At 43.6% G+C, this 21,352-nt stretch overlaps 3 protein-coding genes and 1 non-coding gene across 15 annotated transcripts; 1 reads left to right on the plus strand and 3 right to left on the minus strand.

The window, feature by feature from the left end:
• Window positions 1–303: 303 nt before the first annotated feature.
• LOC100116571 (cyclin-dependent kinase-like 1) lies at window positions 304–9,264 on the minus strand. 3 transcript variants are annotated; one of them, XM_031923293.1, is made up of 6 exons: window positions 9,175–9,264; window positions 2,974–3,211; window positions 2,694–2,888; window positions 1,859–2,150; window positions 1,342–1,789; window positions 304–1,253 (listed from the first exon to the last, which is right to left on the minus strand). In XM_031923293.1, exons 2-6 carry the CDS (start codon window positions 3,139–3,141, stop codon window positions 851–853), a joined length of 1,506 nt encoding a protein of 501 aa, XP_031779153.1. In that variant the 5' UTR covers window positions 3,142–3,211; window positions 9,175–9,264; the 3' UTR covers window positions 304–850. The 3 variants fall into 3 exon arrangements, with proteins under 3 accessions (XP_031779153.1, XP_016837137.1, XP_016837136.1); XM_016981648.3 differs by lacking the exon at window positions 9,175–9,264 and adding an exon at window positions 3,766–4,105 and having other exon boundaries at window positions 2,974–3,166; XM_016981647.2 differs by lacking the exon at window positions 9,175–9,264 and adding an exon at window positions 3,766–4,016.
• Window positions 1,864–12,878, plus strand: LOC100116603 (zinc finger CCHC domain-containing protein 24). Of its 9 annotated transcripts, XM_032597185.1 has the most exons (6): window positions 1,864–2,180; window positions 2,677–2,825; window positions 8,844–9,113; window positions 9,193–9,501; window positions 10,562–10,726; window positions 11,680–12,878. In XM_032597185.1, the coding sequence occupies exons 3-6, from the start codon at window positions 8,892–8,894 to the stop codon at window positions 11,791–11,793; spliced, it is 810 nt and encodes a 269-aa protein (XP_032453076.1). In that variant the 5' UTR covers window positions 1,864–2,180; window positions 2,677–2,825; window positions 8,844–8,891; the 3' UTR covers window positions 11,794–12,878. The 9 variants fall into 9 exon arrangements, with proteins under 9 accessions (XP_032453076.1, XP_031779159.1, XP_032453075.1 ...); XM_031923299.1 differs by lacking the exon at window positions 1,864–2,180 and having other exon boundaries at window positions 2,712–2,825; window positions 10,530–10,726; window positions 11,680–12,871; XM_032597184.1 differs by lacking the exons at window positions 1,864–2,180; window positions 2,677–2,825 and adding an exon at window positions 6,554–8,129.
• On the minus strand, window positions 12,760–21,352 carry LOC100116646 (Golgi-specific brefeldin A-resistance guanine nucleotide exchange factor 1). Of its 2 annotated transcripts, none has more exons than XM_031923265.2 (17): window positions 20,809–21,352; window positions 20,023–20,221; window positions 19,718–19,945; window positions 19,534–19,640; window positions 18,914–19,451; window positions 18,432–18,829; window positions 18,188–18,365; window positions 17,999–18,114; window positions 17,718–17,906; window positions 17,304–17,639; window positions 17,022–17,230; window positions 16,705–16,950; window positions 16,125–16,623; window positions 15,024–15,527; window positions 14,230–14,940; window positions 13,180–14,142; window positions 12,760–13,102 (listed from the first exon to the last, which is right to left on the minus strand). In XM_031923265.2, the coding sequence occupies exons 1-17, from the start codon at window positions 20,950–20,952 to the stop codon at window positions 13,004–13,006; spliced, it is 5,664 nt and encodes a 1,887-aa protein (XP_031779125.1). In that variant the 5' UTR covers window positions 20,953–21,352; the 3' UTR covers window positions 12,760–13,003. The 2 variants fall into 2 exon arrangements, with proteins under 2 accessions (XP_031779125.1, XP_031779124.1); XM_031923264.2 differs by having other exon boundaries at window positions 17,987–18,114.
• Window positions 15,771–15,842, minus strand: TRNAD-GUC. The gene has a single exon. It is a non-coding gene; the product is annotated as a tRNA-Asp (tRNA).

The following is a 21,352-nucleotide window of genomic DNA, read 5'->3' on the forward strand; positions in this document are numbered from 1 at the left end:
CTCGGAATTTTTTTGCGAAAAAAGCTGGCACACATAGCTACGCAGCAATGATAGTGCTATTGAACTTGTTGGAAAGGTTATCGATCATGCGCGATTCAATTCATTTTAATTCGAGCGTTTCATTAATTTGCATAAATCGTCGAACGCTCTTTGGCACCGAAAGTAAGCTGAACGATGTAAAGTATATATATATATATATATATATATATTCACAAAAGTTGCGCCAGATCACTGTACCGCATTTATACGATTTTTTGCGGAGGTGTAGAAAATAATAAATAAAATAAAAAAATGACAAAAGAATTAGTCAGTGAATATTTATCTCTTTATTCAAATAAAAATTTGGATAAAACATCGTGTTATTTACATTCGTTAACTGCTACATCGCCGACTCGTATCCCTTATACATCACTATATAATAATATTATAAACTTTTAACTTCGTGTGAACGTTATAGACTCTACAAGTGTTCAACGGCTGGGATATTCTTTTACTATTCTTCCATATACCTTTGGCAGTAGCTATAACAAGAGCTCGTATCAACCATAACGTATACACTGAAACAAGGTCCATTTACAAAGAGCTAAAAACACTTTGCGTTAATGTTCGCTATATGTATACGCCCATCGATATGATATAGTTTAAAGCCGTAAAAAGATCGGTACACAAATACTTCAGCTATTAACCGAAAAATCAAGGAATGAATTTCCAATGTAAAACGTTCTAGTCTGTATTCGCTCTAAAAAAAAGTCTACGTTGCGCCTCTTTACACTTTAACTAAAAATTTTCAATTTACAAATCTATCGACGACCGAAAGATACTAAATAAATATTCATCGAAAATTCGAACGTCACGCGATCTGCGACGACAGGTCGAGCTTCGTCCTCTTGTAGCCGGCAGCCTTCAATTGCTGGTCTCTCAGTGCTGGCAAAGTGAATTTCCCGTTGGTCTCCATGGAGGCTGGCAGGAGTCCCTTGTGCTCCAGTCGTCGGATGTACGTGGCGTTGGGTGCGACGGTACTCGGCCCGATGAAGCATAACTCTCGAGGTCGAGTCAGGTGCAGCTGGTTGCGTTGCTGGTTGCTTTTCTGGATTTGCTGATTATTTTGTAGTTGCTGCTGCTGCTGCTGGTTGTGGTTCTCCTGATCCAACGTTCCCCGGCTGCGCAGAGCCTGGTTCAGAGAGTCGTGAGGGGTGTCCGAGTGATCTGCTGGTTTTTCGTGGCTCATCGAGGGTATCAGCTTCATGTGCCACCTACGAAGCGCGGAGGATCGGCAATTTTATTCATCCTACATTTCAAGTACTTAAATCGATAAAATTTCTTTGAATTCCAGTGACTCACCTGGCGGCACCGCTGTATATCCTCTGAGGCTCTTCCAGCGACAGGACACTCAACCTCCTCTCCTCATCCCTCCTCATCTGGAGCAGCGGGTTCTCCGAAGCCTCCTGGGCGACGTAATCCCTGAGTTCGAGCAGGAACTTCTCGGCGAAGCAGTCCTGCATGAACAGAGGATGCTGCAAGAGATTGGCACAGCTGGGCCGGGTCTCCGGGTCCATGCGCAGACACTGGGAGAGGAAATCCAGACAGGTACTGCTGCAGCTGGGCAGCAGTGCCCGGAGGGAGCGAAGACCACCGCTGGAGCCGCGATGGATACCGGCGCCTGGATTGTTGGGACCGGAGGAGCTCCTGTAGGACAGGCTCTCGATGCTGGCCTTGCGCAGGGCTCGGGCTTCGCTGCGACCGTTGCTGCTGCGGTTCATCAGACTCTGGTGCCGGCCGCAGAGTCCGCCTGGGTAATCGTTATTCGAATTTGGTTATCCTTTTTCAATTCTAACTTCACCACAAGAGCTCGACTCACCGAGTAACCTTGTGATTCGAAAGAGCTGATCGACGTCGCTGTCCCCGGGGAACAATGGCTCGCCCGTCAGCAGTTCGGCGAATAGGCAGCCCGCAGCCCACGTGTCCACGGCTCTTCCGTAACGAGGATCGCCGACGAGTAGCTCTGGTGCCCGGTACCAGCGCGTCGCCACGTAGTCCGTGCACGACTCGTTGGGACCAGTGACTATGCGCGCGAAGCCAAAGTCGCAGAGCTTTATCACTCCGTGAGGCGAGACCAGAACGTTCTCCGGTTTCACGTCCCTGTGCATTATCTGGGGAAGGAAAGCGATCGGTTTTTTCAGGTATATAACATTTAAATTCGTCTCGGCGTTTCAACTACATGACTGTATTGTGGGCAATCGTTGAAACGAAATTTAATACGTAATTTATATTTATTTTTTTAAACGAATGAAATTCGAAATTTATCGAGCATTGACATGTGAAAAAAGCATTAGAAAATTGGCCGAACACGAAAGGTATAATCGGCAGTGTGCAAAGCTGTTTTATTTAGGCCGCGATATGCATGACACAACGATGTCATTCACTGCTTTCGATATAATGCTTACGCGACAGATGCATCCATCCGTGTCAACGAACAGTCAATGCACTTACGGCACTTTATTTGCCTGCGATATGTGTATATCCGAGTCACGAGATAAAAATAAAGAAGCTTGTTTCAATCTCTCTCTCTCTGTGTGTGTTCATGTAGTTCAAACGCAATGAAATGCTGCGATTTTTTTTCATTATACTCGCTCGCCATGCAATTATTTAACGAATCAATTATAAATGTTGTTTCAGGGACAATGAGCACTCACATGATTGTTGTGGCAAAAATTCAAGCCTCGAAGAACTTGGAAAATGTGTCGCCGCGAAAGTTCCAAGCCGAGACCACCGCCGACCGCCTCGAGCTCGTCGAGAATCGTGTGATCCAGATACTCGAACACGAGGTAAAAGCGCTTTTTCCTTCTGAAGACTTCGATCAAACTGACTAGATTCTCGTGTCTTAATCGCTGAAAATTCCAATCAACGTTTTCAACTCGTTCGCTATTCTTCTTTCTATACCAAGTATTTCAAAAAAATCAAAAAGAGCTTCACCTTGAGCATGCGAATCTCGCGAAAGGCGAGCTTTCGCACGTGAACGTTGTCCACGGATTCGAGGAACTTTTTTATGGCCACGACCTGGCCTGTCTCCTTGTGTCGGCACTTCATAACGACGCCGTAGCTACCCTCGCCTACGACTTCGATGTTCTCGTATTTATCCATTGCTCTTTTGCGTCACTGATGAAGCCTAAGATTTTGTCGGATTTATTTGCGGCTGTGCGGCCCGAATTCGCTTGGAAAGGAAGGCATCGAGTTTATGAGTATATCGAGTCGTTTCGAATAAATAGGTTATTTACTCGTCGGCCATAAATGCGTATTAATAATAAGTAGCGCGCGGAGTCTATGAATTCAACGTGTAAAGATTGTTCGTTAATTTTTTTTATCGCCGTACAGTTATTTGTATGAGTCGGATACAATTGTTGTTATTAGTTCAGTCCTTCGAAACTCTGAACGATCATAGCGGAAAGAAGTAAAAAAATTAAAATAGCGTAGGTTAACTTTTTGACAGTTTGTTTATCTCCGTTCACTTGTAGAATTTGGATGTTCGAATGTGTCTTACTCGGATAAACGCAGAGAAAAAAGTAAGATTGTTTCTCGTGAATCTTCAATCGCTCCGACAAACCGAAAGAAAAAAAAAAGAAGAAAAGCTTAAAAACTTCTTCTCCTCGATATCGCTAAGCAGCACAAAGCGCACAAGTAGAACTTCTCATGCCGGGCACATAACAGAAAAGAGAGAGAAAAAAAAAAAAAGCTAAAATGCAAAGCTGGCATAGCAGGCACAGGTACCTCCTTCTGAAGTAGACACGCGACGTCGGCTCATCGAGAGCGCCCTTAATCCATAAGCTCGCCAGTGCGGGCATCCTCCTTTTCGACGACTTCTCCTCTTGTCTATCGATTCACAATTCACTCGACGTACTTAACTCTTACTCTCTTTTTTCACTTCACCATCAGATTCAAGAATAAACAAATCGTCGTACGGCGGATGTAACATCAAAACTAGGCCTCTCACGCAGGCGTTGAACTTACCCAAACGGCTCGGCAGAGACGACTACCTGTCGTTCGCCTCGAGTCGCTATTTCTCAGGTGGAAAATCGACGGATGCGCGCCGGTCGCCACTATTACGTAGGCACTAGTCACGCGGCGAAGCTCGAGGAAACTCAGCTCTTCATCCCTCCTCGCTCGCTCTCTCCATGGCAAAAATATAAACGCCTATCGATTGTCTCCCCCGCGACGTCGCCTCCCTTTAAACGCCGTCGACTGTATACTTGTATACGAGTGTGTATAGCTGTGCTGGGATGTTTTATGCGCCGTATTTATGTATAAGCGAGGGAAGAAGGAGATTAGATGCGACCCGTGTAGGTTGAGCATAGCTAAGGAGGTGCAACGGACACTATGTGAGTCATTGTGACAAAGGTGGGTGTAGGAGTTTGATAAGGTTGAATTATACACTAGCGAGGTAGAATTATCTCGTGGCTTTCGATTCTGGCCATTAAAAAAGCATCGGATTTCTCGCGAGCAGGCTATGAAAAATCTACGATACGGACGTCTTTTTACGCGTACAACTTGCTATAGTAAGCAGTAGAATCAGGACGCAGGGATTCTCGCTTAAACTGACGTCGTAATAAGCTCTGATAATCATCGGTCAATAAGGGGTATGTTAGACGAGAAATCTAAATCGGAGCTGCTTGAGCTAAATCCGTTTTCGAAGCAAACAGGATAAATTAGCTTTACTCTACGTCCCACGACGTAAAGCTGTACAAACTCGAGCAGCTCGAGCAGAAGAAAGAAAAACCAGCCGGACAACAAGCTCCAAACTTGGCAGAGCTTAAGTAGCGTTGGTAATGGAAACTCGGGGAACAGCCGCGATTATCCGAGAAAGAGAGTATATTAGCGTCTCGAAACGGCCGGTATTTTCCAGCTAACTGCGAAATAAGCCAGTGCAGTGCACACGCGCCGAGTTATACGATCGCCAAGTTGTTATATAGGTTTAGGGCATATATACACACGGAGCGAAAGACTGAGAGAGAGAGAGAGAGAGACGAGTGCACGAAGGAACGACTCTCCCCTGTCATCGATGAGTATCGACCGGAGCAGCGCGTAATTATAGCTACGGCTTGGAGAAAAAGGGAGAGGAGCTTTATGGTTCGAAATATATCGTGTGACCGGAAAATTTTCCAATTCGTTTTTGAATCGTTAAACTTGAGAAAGTATATATGTCTTGGCGTCGGCCTGTCCGTGTATAACGAATTAACTGCGGGTATAAACATATAGCGTTCAATGTAAAGGTCGGAATTCTCGACCTTTGTTTCAAAAGTTGCCCGATCAAAAGCGCATACGCTCTGTGCACGGAGAAACTTTCCCAAAGTTCGAGGATTAAATTAGATCGGGTAGTTATGAAATTTTTTATCAAGAACGAAAAATAGCTTTTCCCCAGCATTTTAAAACATCCCCAAAGCGCGCTTTGACCATTTACTTTTACAGAAAAATTAACGAACACCTGCCAGCTTTATATTCCCGAACTTTTTCTCCGTACAGAGAAACACCCTTTTCCACACGAGGCACATCCCAACTTTTCGCGCACGTGTTTAATCGATCGCAGCCTTGTACACGTAAAAATTAAAAGCGGCAAACGCGTCAGCGCAGCGGTTAAACTATTGCATCTCCGGTGACGTAGAAGAAAAAAAAAAACAACAGATCGTGCAACGAAACTTTCTCTCATTAATCGTATCATGCGATCGCGAGCAGCAGAGAAACGTCGTCGTTCGGCTTGATTAATCGAATTTTCGCGAAAAGCACATGACAAAAGGTCGGATTGCGGAAAAAAGCTCGACCTTCGCAAACAGTCGGCGAAAGTCTTATTATCCTAATAGACTACGACGTGTATGACTACACGAAGTGGGTTATTTCTATTTTTGAACTTTGTCTCCTTATTATATACCCGAGAGATCATCGCGTGGCTGCGAAGGTGTCGGTGCAAGTATACGGTATACTAGTAAAAATAGGCGAAAGCACAGCAAGTAACCGTCTGTACGAATTAACTATAACATAAGTCGAGAACGACGCTCGTAACGAAGTCAATTACTCGTCCGCGATCTTATCTCGTTCATTTACAGCCCCTGCACTAGAATTCGGTATCCGCAAGGGCGGCAAACATGGAACTTAGCTGGGGGATACGTGCGCGGGAGAGCTTTGCGTGCATATTATCCTTGACGCCGCGAAGTTCAAAGGTCGAAAGTCGAGCTTTTCTATTTTTAATCGATATACGCGGCTGAGCTTCGCGCGATAAGGGATTTCGGGAGGGCTAAAGTGCATATCTCCGCGGAGTAATGTAAGATCGATATACAGATGGGAAAATCTCTTCGCGAGAGGATAGAAACATACGCAGACGGACCGTTAAAAGTGAGCGAGGAAAATCGCGCGTAAAGCACAATCGTTTCATGCGGATCCACCATTGACCCATTTACTCGCAACTTCGGCGCAGTTCTCCAACTTTTTGCAGCCAGCCGCACGACTCGAGAGTAATAATACCTGCTTCTATTTCGATACACCTATACTATACGTATATCGAGAGTGTGTGTGTGTGTGCCATAATATACGTACTCACCGAGTCGCGTTTATTATATGCCGCTTTGAAAGAACGTCGCGTGTGCGAAACGTGCCGTACTCGCGAAAACATTCGCGACGACCAATTGATGCGTGACGCGGTGTATATAAATGGGGATCGCTTTTAATAATTGCTTTGTTTGCACTGAACACTTGATTGAATATTCATCTTTCGATAATTCATTTTTAATCGCGACGATTTTTCTCTATCCGCGGCTCAGCAGCGCATATAGTGAATATGCGTATAACAACAACACACGAGCCCTGTGTCGCGTTTCCGCGAAGATAACTCGAGCATCGGTATATAGATATCAAGGGATCGCTTATATACGTGTTTTCGTTTGTTTATCGGCGCAGCTTTTCGCCCTTAACTCGTACGTTGTGATAATTTGAATTTTCGTTCGACGAGTTTCCGAGTTCAAGTTAACGATTATGGAAAGTTTATGTAAAAGGTAGGATGGAAATAGAGATGGCTATATTTAAGAGCGTCACGGCGAAGGAAAAAGCTCCGAACGATATTCTCGTCCGTCTATAGAACGCACGTCCTCAACCGACAGCAATAAGTAATAGTACCGATTACCCGCTTCGCGCCTATTTTCACGAGAAACTGCGGCTCGCGATTACGTAGCAACATTAACTTTTGGAGGAAAAGTGGTACACGGAGTATAAAACATGGACGAAGTGTATGGTAACGTGAAAAGTTGACTGCTGCTCCTATAAATAAACTTTTCAGTCTCCGGCTTTTGGTTTAACGTAAATAACCGGCGCGTTCGGATATTATTTGAACATATGTGTTATCGAAGAGACCCGTCTCGAAAGCTCCAAAGTGAATACAGAAGAAAATCCGAAAATCCATCGGAAAACGTCAAAAACAAGCCGTTCGCTCACACCCACGCATTCGGAGAACAGAAACGGCTCTCTCTCTCTCAGAAAGAAACACAAGAGCGCATCAGAGAGGCAAGCCCAACACACTCGCGTCACTGTGTTAATACGCGCGCACACGTATACGTATACGCATTTAAAGGCGATCTCGGCCTTTGGAAAAGAAGACGGAGAGAAGGAGAGAGAGAGAGAGAGAGTAAGGCTGAAATAGACGAGGCACCACATGGCGGGGGTCTTTGCCATTGCGGGCGTCTGCCTGACTCGCGCATTGTACGCTCGCGCTCCTCCGGCCGCAGATCAGCGCAGCAGCCGAAAAGTCACGGTCCGGATCAACGAACCAAGTGCGACGAAGCTTTTTTTCTTCTATCATATAGTGGCTGTACAGTGAAGTGAAGTGTGGCATATATACATGTGAGGGATAAGCGACGGGGGATCTGCGGAAAGAAGTACGTCGTAGAAAATTTAGTTTTCGAAAATATCGTACGAACCGATCGAGCTTTCGAGTAAAGAGCGAGCGAGTTTAGAGCCAATAGGAATATCTCGATGCTTTAATTGATAAAACAACGGATGTTCTCGCGTAAGTTCGCTGCAGTGTCGTTATTTTTCTTATTAGAAGCTTTGACGGCCTGAATTTTTTCCTCTCGGTTTTGTCTCCTCCTCGAAACGTAAGTATACACTAAGTAGCCGCGTTCGTCGAGAGTGAAATTCGTCTCATTATCGAAAAAGTCGAGAAAGAAAAATTCCGCTATGCAAATCCCGGGAACTCGGATGCAAATCGTCGTCGCGTCCGGTGTCGTATTCTTCTTTCAGATAAAGAATCGCATATCGGTACGTACTCGCTGTATACGCACACACACATATATATATCGGCGTCGCGATAATAAAGGACGCACTTGATCAAGCTCTCTCTCTTTCTCTCGGCACCTATTACTTATACTCCACGGGGGAGACAAAGGAGCTGATGTTGCTCGTTCTGGGAACGTAAATTAATACGCGCGCGTGTGTGTGTGTGAGAGAGAGAGAGAGAAAGATTGTGCTATGGGCGATCTTTTACGAGGTGGAGACACTATTGAGATTTCATTGTTCGGAAAGCTCGAGAGGTTGTAAAATGCCGGTTCATTGCGGGGCACGAGTGTCGTGTTCGGTATAGACTAAACAGAATCTCAGCGCCGTGGTGTTGTGCTCCGTTTTCAAACAGGACGTCGCAATGTTTGGACTGTCAAACACGCAGCTGTTGAATATTAAAAGAACGTACCGAAAGCTCCGCGACGATGGATCCACGTGCTTGCGCGAATGCGCGACATTCCACTCTCGCATACCGTCAGTTCTCGCTCCTCTTCCAACGCGCGTTTACACGTTTTTTTTTTTTATTGTCGCAGCCAAGAGATCCCCACCGATGAGCCCATAGGGCGGGCTTCTTGAGGACGATGGCTGCTTGCCGACCTCGAGCCCTTCCGAGTCACCACCAGCTCCTGCAGCAGCAGCAGCATCAACAGCAGCAGCAGCAACAACAGATCTCTCACCTGCAGCTGCAGCAACAGGACAATGGCTTGCTGCAGCAGTCGCACTACTCGCCCCAGATACTCAACTGGGTGTACCTCGCTATCGAAGATCAGAATCAAGCGCCGATCAATCGGCCGACCGATCAGGTTGGTACAGCAATGGAACACCATGAAATGTCACTCTCGAACATTCGCGTATTATACATACGAGTCACTTTCATTCCAGAGCAAACTCCTGTCCAATCGATGGGGCAGCCTCCCGCAGTCCCAGAGCCAAGGGAACTACCTCCAGCCTGCGCTGCAACAGCAACAGCATCAGCAACAGCATCAGCAGCAAAGCGTACCGAGCCCAACGAGCAACCGCCTTGACCAGAAACACTACGGCGGCAGCCTAACCGACAGCATAACCGATCTCGCCGATTATTTCAGAGACTTGCTCATCGTCCAGAAGAAACCACCGAAGAGGCCGCCTTTGGACTACATGTGCCATGCCTGTTTCTGGGCCGGGCATCACTACATTCGAGACTGTCCCAAGGTACTTGAATTTTCAACATGATCTTCTTCTTCTTCTTCTTCTGCGTCTCGAGCGACCTTGAACTTAGTCGATTATCCCAAGGAATTGCGCGTGTTTTTCGATTTCTTTAAATTCATCAACGAGCCCCGCTAAACGTGCATTCGAAACTTTGGCACCGTGCCGAGACTCTGATATATACTTATATAGCGTTCTTTGCGCGGCATTATTCCGTTTTCTTTCTGGCGGCGGAAACAATTGAAATTATATTTACAGATACGCGTGTCGCTTTTCTGCTTTCGCTTATCGCTCTTTGATAACGAGATACGTTGTATATCGTTATGATGTAAATAACCACGCGTCACTTAAAGAAACGGAATCCAAACTCGGGCTTTATTCAGACACGGGAACACGTTTGAGCTCGTCAACTGTCGCGATCTGAATTAAACAATAACATTCGCGACGTTGTTAATCTCGTTGCTTATATAGGAGTCGCTATGCGCGATTCTATCGAGCCATTAAACGGCATAAGCCGCAGTGGATAGTATATCTGCCAGATAAGGCAATAATATAAGAGGGACTGACAGGCTTATTCGATTAACAGTGCATCGATCGCATCGATTTCAAACATGAATTTCGACTTGAACGCGGGCTTGGCGGCTCTGACGATCGGATCGTCGAGCAGACACAAAAATAAGAATAACGAGGAGGTGAGAAAATACTAATAATTACGCGAACGTCGTTATATACCTTTGAAAAATCGCGTGCAACATCTATAGTCGCATTTCGCTCTCGGCGAGAGATCATCGCGCCGCTCCAATTGAACGTTAATTGAAGCAACAAACACGCATCTCTGTCCGACATCTCCGCGAGAGTTGACGTCACCCTCGACGCTCCCAATTCAATTCACGCGCGTGTGTGTGTGTATAGCACCTATAGGGTACACGGCGCCTCCCTGTGAGAATCGAGTTTCTATAACCGTGAGGAGGGAAACGATTAGGCAATTTTTTATGCTAAAATAATACAAATCGAGTTTTATATTTTACCTATAGTCGATTCATTCTGAAAGAAGAAATTGTTGCAGGCGCATCCGAAGGGCAAAGGACGGACGCCTTACCAGGGCAAAAAACGCTGCTTCGGCGAGTACAAGTGCCCGAAGTGCAAGCGCAAGTGGATGTCCGGCAATAGCTGGGCCAATATGGGCCAGGAATGCATCAAATGTCACATTAACGTCTATCCACACAAGCAGGTCGGTATATTCAGAGTGGTGCTTCTCTATTATTATACAAGAATTATAGAATAAGTCTATTCTGCAAAGAGCATGCTAACTTTTAAAATAGAGAATAGATTAGATAAAAGTACTCTAAAACTAGAGTAAACAATGTGACCTTGTTTTTTTTTTTTTTTTTTTTTTTTTTATCACTGTCGCCTTCAGTCCATCGGCTTGGATACAACGTATTATAATATTTTCGCCAATTTCGTATATCAATTCACAACAAGGCCGTTTTCGGTTCTATTTCGGTCGATCTCAAGACTGCACTTGACACTTACAGACGCATCCTCAAAACACTCGAGTGGTGTGAAAAAAACTGTACATACGATCGAAAGAAACCAGCACAAACCGGTCATTTGCTTCTCTGCGGTGCGAATTATATAAAGCGGGACGTCCCGCGAGGATTCGGTAAACGCATAGGAGCTAATTATAACGCGTAATTCCGCTCGATTCCCCGGCCTCGGACGCGCCAAAGCCGAGAAAGCGCGAATTCCTGGCGAACGAACTTTTGGCCCGGAGTGGCTTTTTGCAGACTCTTTTTCGCGGTAGAACGCCGAATTTATATAGTCGAACGCGTCGAGAGTTATAATGATTAGTATAATGAACGCAGAAGAAAGTTTGGTTTTCATGATTACTTTTATTGACAACTCATTGAACTAAAATTAAACACCTCTTGTAAAAGAGTAAAATAAATTTTACGCGAAAACGCGATGTGGTAATAATAATAATAAAATAATGTTAATAATGTAACTACATGTATATATTATATCTACAAGATAAAACATACAACAACGGCGACAGTAATGATTATCCACGATAAAAATTCATAACAAAAATTCGATTAAAAAACCTTATGATAGAGACAAATAAATAGCACGAGAATGTTAATAAGAAAATATATGCATCACTGTTTACTCGTATGGTTTCAGAGGCCCCTGGAGAAGCCTGACGGCCTGGACGTGTCGGATCAGAGCAAGGTGCACCCGCAGCAGCTTTGCGAGAAGTGCAAGACCCTCGGCTACTACTGTAGGCGCGTCCAGTAGCTATGTAACTTTTAGACTGCAAATCGATTCGAATCGTAAGTTCTTTTTGAGAGCCGCGAGTCGAGCGCTTCGGGCCATCAGTACGGAAAAACATGATTTCGTTTAAGCTATTTACAAGCAAACGTTGCTTCGGTCATCTGCTTTGCAGTAACCCGTTGAATCACGATCGCAAGGTTTATTTTTAAAGACGTGTTTTTAAATTTTCACGACAGCGTCAAACAATCTCGACACGTGTCCCTTTAAAAGAATTACGATTCCCTCGAAGCAGGCGCCTATCTTATTCCCTCTCTTTCGTTTTTTGTATTTTTATACACGAGCACACGCGGCGCATCTGGCTCGTATTGTTCAAGTCGCGCGCTCTCTTTCACGCTCAGGCTCCTCGAAGGCCAGGATTCATAAAGACGCTTTGCCCGTTCAGGGCGTTGTATTAATAGCCGCCGCTGCCGCTGGTGCGCTGTGTTTTCGGAAAATTATATGTAAGCGCGCGAGAAGCGACTCGCTGAAAAAGAAGCAGCGACGCGTAGTGCCTTAACGCCGTTCGAGGAGACTTCCAAGTTACTTTTTTTTCTACGATGATGTACAGAACGACGAAAGCACGGGCTCCACCGATGATCTGTATAAATTATTGTTGATATATGTTTCTGTGTATATACACTCGTTTTTCTCGCTTTCGTCGATGCCCGTAATCGTGGTGCCTTAATAGAAGTTCTCTTACTGCGTTCTTTTTTCTTTTCTTCAAGATTTTTACGCGTATAATCTTGGATATGTAATTGTGTAGTTCTTAAGAGATATATGTTGCGCATTTACTATGATCATGCGATTCGGCAATGATCCATGAAGTTTGTAAAACAAAAACTTTTTAATGTTACTAACTGCGTATCGAAAGAATATGAAAAAGAAATGTATTGTTTAGAGTCGAATCTTGTGAATTGTATGTTTTAGTTGAAAATGAAGACGCATGAGAAATAACTGTTATAAACGTTATTATTAATTATATGTAGTATGTATATGCACATTACATATGATGTATATAATATGCATATATCATCATGCCAAATATACAAGCCAAAGATTCTGACGTGCGACGTTGTTGTCTCTTATCCTCATTTCTTTATCACACCTGTAATTTTATGACATCCGTTCCGATATGACTATGCGACATAGTGGAATTCATATGATACAATATACACGAAGAATGTACAGTACATAGTCAAGGGTTGGTCACGACGAAGAGGCGATCCGCCGCAGGATCTTCACTGAAGTACGCCGCAGAGTTGAAAATTGTCGTGGTATCTGCTGCCGATGTTATCTACAAAAAAAAAAAATATTTATTTGATCAAATTGCAAAGCACTTTTTGATATTTCATTATTTTCGTTGTTTCTTACCTGGTTTTGACTTGAGCCATCCGCAGCTGCATTTTTAACCGACTCTGCGTACGCCGCGGCTTGAAAGTCCTGCATTTGAGGCAGATGCGCGTATTGGTGCTTGGTGGGCGAACTCGTTTCTTTGATGCTAACTGTTTGCTGCCTATAGTCCGACTGATAGACACTGGACAACTGCTGATCTTGAGCATTCAGTTCCACTGGGTATACCTGTTGATGATACTGCTCTTGTTGAATTTGCTGCTCTTGCACATGCGGTCTGTAAAGTGTGGCGGTTGGTGGCTGCACAGCCACAGGACTCGAGACACTGGGCGGTGGCTGGTTGACGAGTGTGATAACCTGTTGAGGCTCCTTACCAGGATCGAGAACGAGCGATGGCAGGACTATTTTAACAGGTGTCACAGGTTGGGGCTGCGGCATCGTTGGTAGTTGATGTTGCTGTTGTTGATACTGATGCTGTTGCTGCGGGATCTCTTGTAACCTTGGAGAAGTCGAGAGTATGCTCGTATCCGACGGTGGTGATTGCGACATGGGGCTGCTGCAGGTCTGCTGATCTTCAGGTTGAGGGGGAATGGGTTTAGGGTAAGAAGGTTGTTGCTGATCCACGAGGCTTATAACACCCGCACCCTGGTGTGGAGAAGTTACTTGGCTAGTGGGTGATTGTGATTGCGGGGGTGAGGGAGGCGCCGCTTGAGGTGCTGGTGGTTCTGGGAAGAGCTCAGCTTTCAGATTGGGTAGGAAGGTGTCGATAGCGCGCCATGTCGGCGTCCACAGGTAAGATTCCGGTTGAAGAACTCCCGCCGACGCCATCACCAGAAGCATGTTCTTTAATGACTCGGGGATCGCCTCGTAGAGGTTTTCGCTGTTGTCAGCGTGCATGTAGGAGCGCAGTAAGTCCAAGACCGTGAGCCAGAGCGGAAGGAAGCCCGGAAGCGTCAGCAAGGGATTGAGATGATGCAGGAAGACCTACAATTTTAATTTATGCTTTTAATTAATATTCAAAATTTATTTGTTTTAGAATTAACGATTAAAAATATTTCATCTGAAGGCTACCTTGGATAGAAGCATGGCAGCTCGAACTCTCGTCTCCTCGACAGCAAGTGGATCGTTAGCCGCGATAGGTCCAAGCAGCTGAGCCAACAATGGGAATAGCACCTGCTCTAGACACTGAGACCATTCGACGGCTGATAGCTGGCTGAGATCGTGAGCGAGCAACGTGCTCTGAAGCGAAGTGATAGCTGCAGCACGTACCGCTCGCCTTGAATCGCAACACAGTCTAGCTATACCCTGAAGCAACGGACGCCATGCCTGTGGCCAAAGAGAAGCTGTGGCTATGACATTTTTGGTATTTGGACTAGCAGCCTCGCTATTGTTCTCCTCTGCCCACCATCTGAATACTTGTGCCGTCTTGGTATGTAACGTGTGCATAAGATCCAGAAGCTGTATAGGCATTTGTTGATAGTTAGCCGGTTCTTCAGTGGAAGCATGGACTCTGCTGCGCTTGCCGGCCGAGACTAGCACGGCTTCAGCGAAGGTTCTCACGCAGCGTACGCAAATCTCAAAGTTGAACGGTGTGACGTGAGCGACGTCTCGCACCAGAAAAGTCAAGCTCTCGCAGCACTTGACCAAGGCTGCGGGATCGTGGGCTTGTAGATCACGGTCTAGGACTATGGTGTCGGCGGCTACAGGCAGTGGAGCTTCTGTGCCCGTTGGTGAAACCAAAACCCACTCGGGAACCGGGCTTATAGGCCTAGGATCAAGAATCTAAAAAAAAAAATTTGTAAATGAGAGTAGTAACAGATGGTGTTGGCCAGACACGGTAGCTTTGAATAATTTACAAAACTCACAGGTGACTTGCTGCGGTTCGTCTCATCCATAACGGCATTAGAAACTTGCTTAGGCTGCAGCGCGCCAGCACCAGCACACTCGAGTAAATTGAACACAACCTTCCAATCTTCGGTACTGTGGATATTCGCCGCGCCAATTTTCAGCAGCTCAAATAGACCAAAAGCAATCTGTCTGGCTAAAGGAGGTACCGAGCTCGAGGGCAGATTCGTTAGAGGTGTAAGTGGTGGTAGAACGGTACCAGCAAACTCCTCGCTTCGCAGCAAACGTATCGCTAATCTCAGCATTCCCACAGTGACGCGCTCGAGCAAGTAGGGGTGATTTTCTCTGGCCGCAGTGGTAAGAAGAATATCAAGGTGACCTTGGATAACTGACAATATACAATTTACTCGATCACGGTTCTGAATGGTTACATCCAGGAGTTGCTCTAGTAGGAAGACCGACGTGCCTTCGTCCGACGAGCTTGCTGAGACTAGAGCGGTCACTAGGGGACGCAAAGATTCCACCTACGAGAAAACAATATATATTATTTTATTATCAAATAATAAATACGATATGGTTAGCCGTTTAAAAATAATAGAAGTACAAATTCATGACTACAATCAATTGAAAATTGAAAACATGCAACCTATATTACGGTTTTCATCGAAAAATAAAGAAAAAATCACCAAAAAATACAGAACTATTCATGCAATCGCATAACTAAGTTAAAAAATTCATATAACAATTAATAATAAAAAAAAAGAAATCTCTCCAGCGGGGAATCGAACCCCGGTCTCCCGCGTGACAGGCGGGGATACTGACCACTATACTACTGAAGATTCATGCCCGTCATGACACAGTGGTTCAAGATATAGACTACGAGGCATCTAAATACGTCACTTTTCCGGCAGATGTTACGTCTATTTTTAGACTACCTTCACGAAGCATTAGAGCACACTATACCGAATAGATAGCAGCAAACAGTACCTTTTTTCGTCATTTTAAGGCAATTTAAAGTTCCAAAGTAAAAATACGATCAATCAAAGCCGTGAAATGAATGTTCAAATCATAAAAAGCTTTAAATTTGTTCATCCAAGGTATAAAATGTTGGTAAGTATTACCTGGAGAAACTTGCTTTCGTCGATGATCTGTTTGAGATAACAATGTGCCACGCACTCCAAAGCCCGCTTTTTAGCGACAGCTTCTGCAGGGTGCGGTGTTTTCGACGTATCCGAAGCAATGTATGAATACAAACTTGATAGTATACCCTGCTCAACAGGCGGAGCCTTTGGTGTTGTAGGTTCCCTAATTAGGCTGACCTTACCCGAAGGATCGAGAAAGTCCTCGCCCTCGGTCAAGTTTTTAGGCAACAACTTTGCTCGATAGAGCATCTGCAGACAGTCGACAATGTTCTTCCAAGAGGCTCGTAATGCATCACCGTGCATGTGACAGATCTTGAAGAGCGTTCGCGTGGCTAGTTGACAGGTACCACTGCCACCGAGCTTCAAGACGACCTGATCGGGCTGGCCGCCGGCTGCCAAGCCAGTGAATTTGCAGAGACTGACTATTAGAGTATCCAGATCGCTGGTCATGTTATAGTGCGCACTTATTGCCGCACAACTATTGTTTCAGAGATTGAAAAAGTTTTTATGTAAGAACAATTTTAAATCATATATACTTTAATTATTTTTTCATCATTACCTAAGGAATGTTTGAGCAACTTTACGCTGTAACGTACGATCTGGAGCTTTGTCGTAGGCCCGGCATAAAGCGCTGATTATAGGTGCCCAAGCTCTTTCCGCCAAATCTTTGTCGATAAATTCGCCAGAATCGCAGACTTTTATGTACAAACTTTCTGAACTAGCACCTCTTCGTAGTAGACATTTCCACAAATAATTTTCCTTTATAAGACCCGTCTGCTCAGCCGGCATGATTATTTCTTCGCTCCTGAAATTAATAAAAAAATTAGAGGAATACGAAACTATTTTTGGAAAATAAAAAGTTAGTAAAACACGCACTTTATGGCTACGTATATTTCATCAAGCATGTCCTGATCAAAATCAGCACCTCCGTTAATCTTCTTTAAATTCTTTTTGAACTCTTCCGCAGTCATAGGATTACTTTGTCGTTTGACATTGTGATTATGCTGATCAACGTTAAGCATAATAATAGCATATGCTAAAGTGAATGCAGCATCAGCGGAAGCGAATGGCCTATTATTGCTTTCCTGATTAACATAAATTCAATGTTAAGTAATGTCAAACATATTTCGTTTACTTATTTTACAAATTATTACTTACATGCCAGTGTTCAGCGAATTTTTCGAGTAGCAAAGAAATAAGTGGTGCTTCACCGGGCAGTCGGAAAGTCTCCATGTATTGACGAACGGCTTGATCGATGCGAGTGTTTTGTAAATTAAAACTATGGACAAAAGAATGTAAAATACTCGTATTTTCCTTTTTACTGAGGTACTCTCCAATAGCCTTCTTATCTAATGTTGGATTTTCCCGAAGTAATTTAGCGATCTCATCTGGATCGGGATGCCCGGGAGTTCCTCCCAGAAGTCCATGTTCTGCTAGTTTGGCAATACCTTCCCGTGGATTTTCATTGAATTTTTCGGCGCCAATAGCCAACCACTAGAATAATGTTTGCTCTATATAAGTAAAATTACACTACAAAGTAAACCGCACTGAGTAAGTTATAAAGAAACTCACTCGTTTCTTAGCCTTGGTATCCATTAATTCATCACGAGGTGGAAGATTTGGCAAGGCACTATGTCTCGAGGGTTTTAACATATCCGTATATCCTTTGCATCTTGCTTCTATTCCAGCAATTAACGCGAAAATAGCATCCAAGGAAATGAATTGCATACTGTACATACTCCCAACTAATGCAGAAGCATTCTATAAAAAAAAATTAAAATGATTAATGATACTGTAAAGCGTGTTATCAAACATCTATAAAGATGAAGAATTATTCTTACATTGAACAGTACCTTTGAGAGCATTTTCATTATTTCCTCGTATAAATTTATTGAATACAACCCACAATCATAATTTACAAATAATTCTGCAGGTAAACCAGGAATTTTCCACAATCGAACTATAGCTTCTACATAACGGTAAACAAAATAAAAATATAATACAAAACAAAAATCACACAAGCACAGCAACAGCATACTTACCTAACGCGAGCTCTCGTTGCTCATATGCTATTCTATTCGAATCTGAATTAACTAAATCCATTAGTTTAACGATAAATTGTTCCATCTGGAATTTTAAGTGCTCTCTTTGCGATTCAAAAAGTAAAAACGACACTTGCAGATTGGCAGCGAGAATCGATAACCTATCAGTACCTAATAACTAAAATAAAAGGGTTTATTAAGACCGTATTGTTGTCGAACACTAGTTTTAATATTTTTAATTTACCAAAATCAGATTTCGTGTCAAGTCATCTTTAGTGAGCGCAAGCAAAGATGGGAAATTAGATAGAGCATCAGCTGCCACTTCCAAAGTTACTTGTAAAAGACTCAAACCCAAATGCATCATAATTTCAGTGTTCTGTTTGTCAAGAGGACTGCACAGAGAAACCAAGAATCGGAATAACTCCCGAATACATAGTGAACCATAAGGAGTATGCTGCTGCACAGGCATGAATCGAACGCCTTGAGAATTTACATATTCCTCCATTGCTTCACCGTCTACCTTAACAGTTGGTACTTTCACGCTGTTCATACTTGACGCGTCGTCAACCGATAAGTCTTCGACGCTGCCTGTTGGAGACTGTATATAATGGTTGCTTTTGTCCTCTGTATTCAATTGATTATCTTGAATAAAAAAAAAATAAATAAAATGCAATAACATCTATAATATTAAAATTGTATGAATAAATGATATACCAAAATAACTACCTTGACTTTCTGTTAAATTCTGTTTTATGGAAGAATCAGATACTGGTGAACTAACTTTATTATCGAGCTGATTGACTTCTACTTGACCTTCAGACAACTGTTTAATTTCTGTACTGGGACTTTGTGATTCCTTGTTATTGTCTGATACAACCTTATTTTCACTGTCGTTTTTCGATACATCAGTTTCATTAGATAAATTTGATTCTTTTTGACTTGATTCTACTATTGCACTATCCTTATTACTATCATCTTTAATAGTTTCGCTCTTTAATTCTTTATTTTTATTATCACTATTATCATCATTAATTTTGTCAGGTGTAATCTGATTAAGAGAACCTTGCATATCAACAATATTTCCAGCAGGTGTTATAGGTGTGGTGGCTAAGTGGCTAACTTTGACCCTTTCCACTGGACTCAGAAGTTGGGCTTCTGGATCATCAATCTCATTTAAATTTGATTTTGACTTTGGTTTTAAATGGATTTTGCTGCTCTTTTTAGATTTATTTCTGGTGTTCTCCATATTACCAGTTCTCATTTTCTATAAAAAAAAAAAAAAAAAAAAATTTCAATAATCGAAATAACTTATTGAAATATTATTGAAAAATTTCTAATATAATTACTTTCATGCTCAGAAGGCCTCGGGTATCATCTGCAAAATGAGGCAATCTCACAAAAAGATGCTGTACCATGTCTCGCAAACAGTGTTCAGCAGTCCGCCTCAATAATTCTGAAAAGTCATGGACAAAAAATGTAATTTATTTCACCACAAACTTTTATTAAAAACTTGGAATCCTTTAAACTTACCACTAAGACGAGTTTCAAAACATATCCTAAAACAACTAAGCATAATTTCACAAATGCTTTCATTCGATAGGTTGTCCCCTGGAGGTGATAATACAAGTGCTCTTAAAACTTGAAGTATTCTCATAAGAACAACTCCATCCCCAGATGCATCGGTTCCAACAAACCTTGCATGGGTTACTGCATCTGCTATAGCTTCGACACATGGTGCAATAGCAGGATGCTCAGCGTCTACAAAGACAAGTAGAAAATAAATATGCATTCCTTCCATTCAAAACGATGTAAATGTCAATACCATAATGACATACCAATGAGACCGTATGATATTATTTTATTTACAGCTGATAAAGCAAGACTAGTAACAGGCCCTGTCGTTTCCTCAGATCGAATGATTTCTAAAAAAGGAGCCATAAAAACTCCTGGTTCCAGTTGAGATAAATTTTTGGCTTCGTTTAAGGCTTCCTTCAATGTTGAGAGACCTTTCATCAGCCCATCTTGGTCTTCATCCTGTAAAATAATTAATCGAAAATAGTTTGTTTTAACAAACAATGCATTAAGAGAGCAAATGATAGGTCAAAGTTCAAGGTGCTACTCGTGAGAAAAAGCCTGCTGATCATGTGCAATGTCAATAATTTTTACCGTAGAAAATTTTATCATCCCATCACTCTTTGGCGCAAAATCGCTAAAGAAAACCTAAAAATATCCGTTGCAAACAAAGACTCTACGAAAGCAACATCTTCTCGAAATACTTTCTAAGAAAAATCGTGTCGCTATAATGCGAAAGTCTCTCAACCGTGCCATAACATCAGTGTCATCGTAAAAGTGTCTCCAGCATCCACCCCCCCCCCCCGACATCGTAAAACTATTCTCTCCCCCAACCCTCCGACCCTCGGACACTGTGGCGTATGTTTACAAACTGCGTTGATTCTATTTTTGTCAAAATCAACGGAGCATGTGGTCTACCGCGAGAGTCTACCATATGACGGATCCAAGTGTCCGATCCACCTGTCGCGGTTCCCGGAAATGAGGGATACATAAATCATAGTCCGTCAGCTGAACGATTAAAGACGCGGGAATATAATAAGTACACTGACCTGGTGCGAATGAGATGACCAGCGAACGCCTCGACGCATCGCCGTCATGAGGAGGCCGACCTCGCCCTCGACGACGTAGAGGCCGCCGCCCGGGCAGTTGGACTTCGCCATCCTGTCCGTGGTGGTGGTCGTCGTCGTTGTCATTCAGCTTGTTGCAATCTCACACCATTCTGTTTACCTCCTGGCTCTTCTTAACGCGGCTGCTCTCGCCAACTGACGTGTAACTTATCCTATTCGCCAGGGCAGCGATTGTCAAGGAATGTTAATTTACACTGCGGCTAGAGAGAGCTGAGAAACAGAAACACTGATGCGGATATGTAGGTGTACAGGTATCTGCTGATATGCTGCACTATAGACCGATATTACGCAGACGGTGGACGCATTGTCAGGCCCTTATTCGTTATTTCGTTGCGCGAGTGCAGCAGCACCGAGACATTCGCTCCTCACTTGCGGAACCGACAGGACATATAGACGGCGGCTCCTGCTCTTTCCTCTAGCTGTCGCGCGCCGTGCAACTGCTGCTGTCCAGGGGATTTTGTTGACG

The sequence above is a fragment of the Nasonia vitripennis genome, chromosome 2 (assembly GCF_009193385.2).
Source record: "Nasonia vitripennis strain AsymCx chromosome 2, Nvit_psr_1.1, whole genome shotgun sequence".
Lineage (NCBI taxonomy): Eukaryota > Metazoa > Arthropoda > Insecta > Hymenoptera > Pteromalidae > Nasonia > Nasonia vitripennis.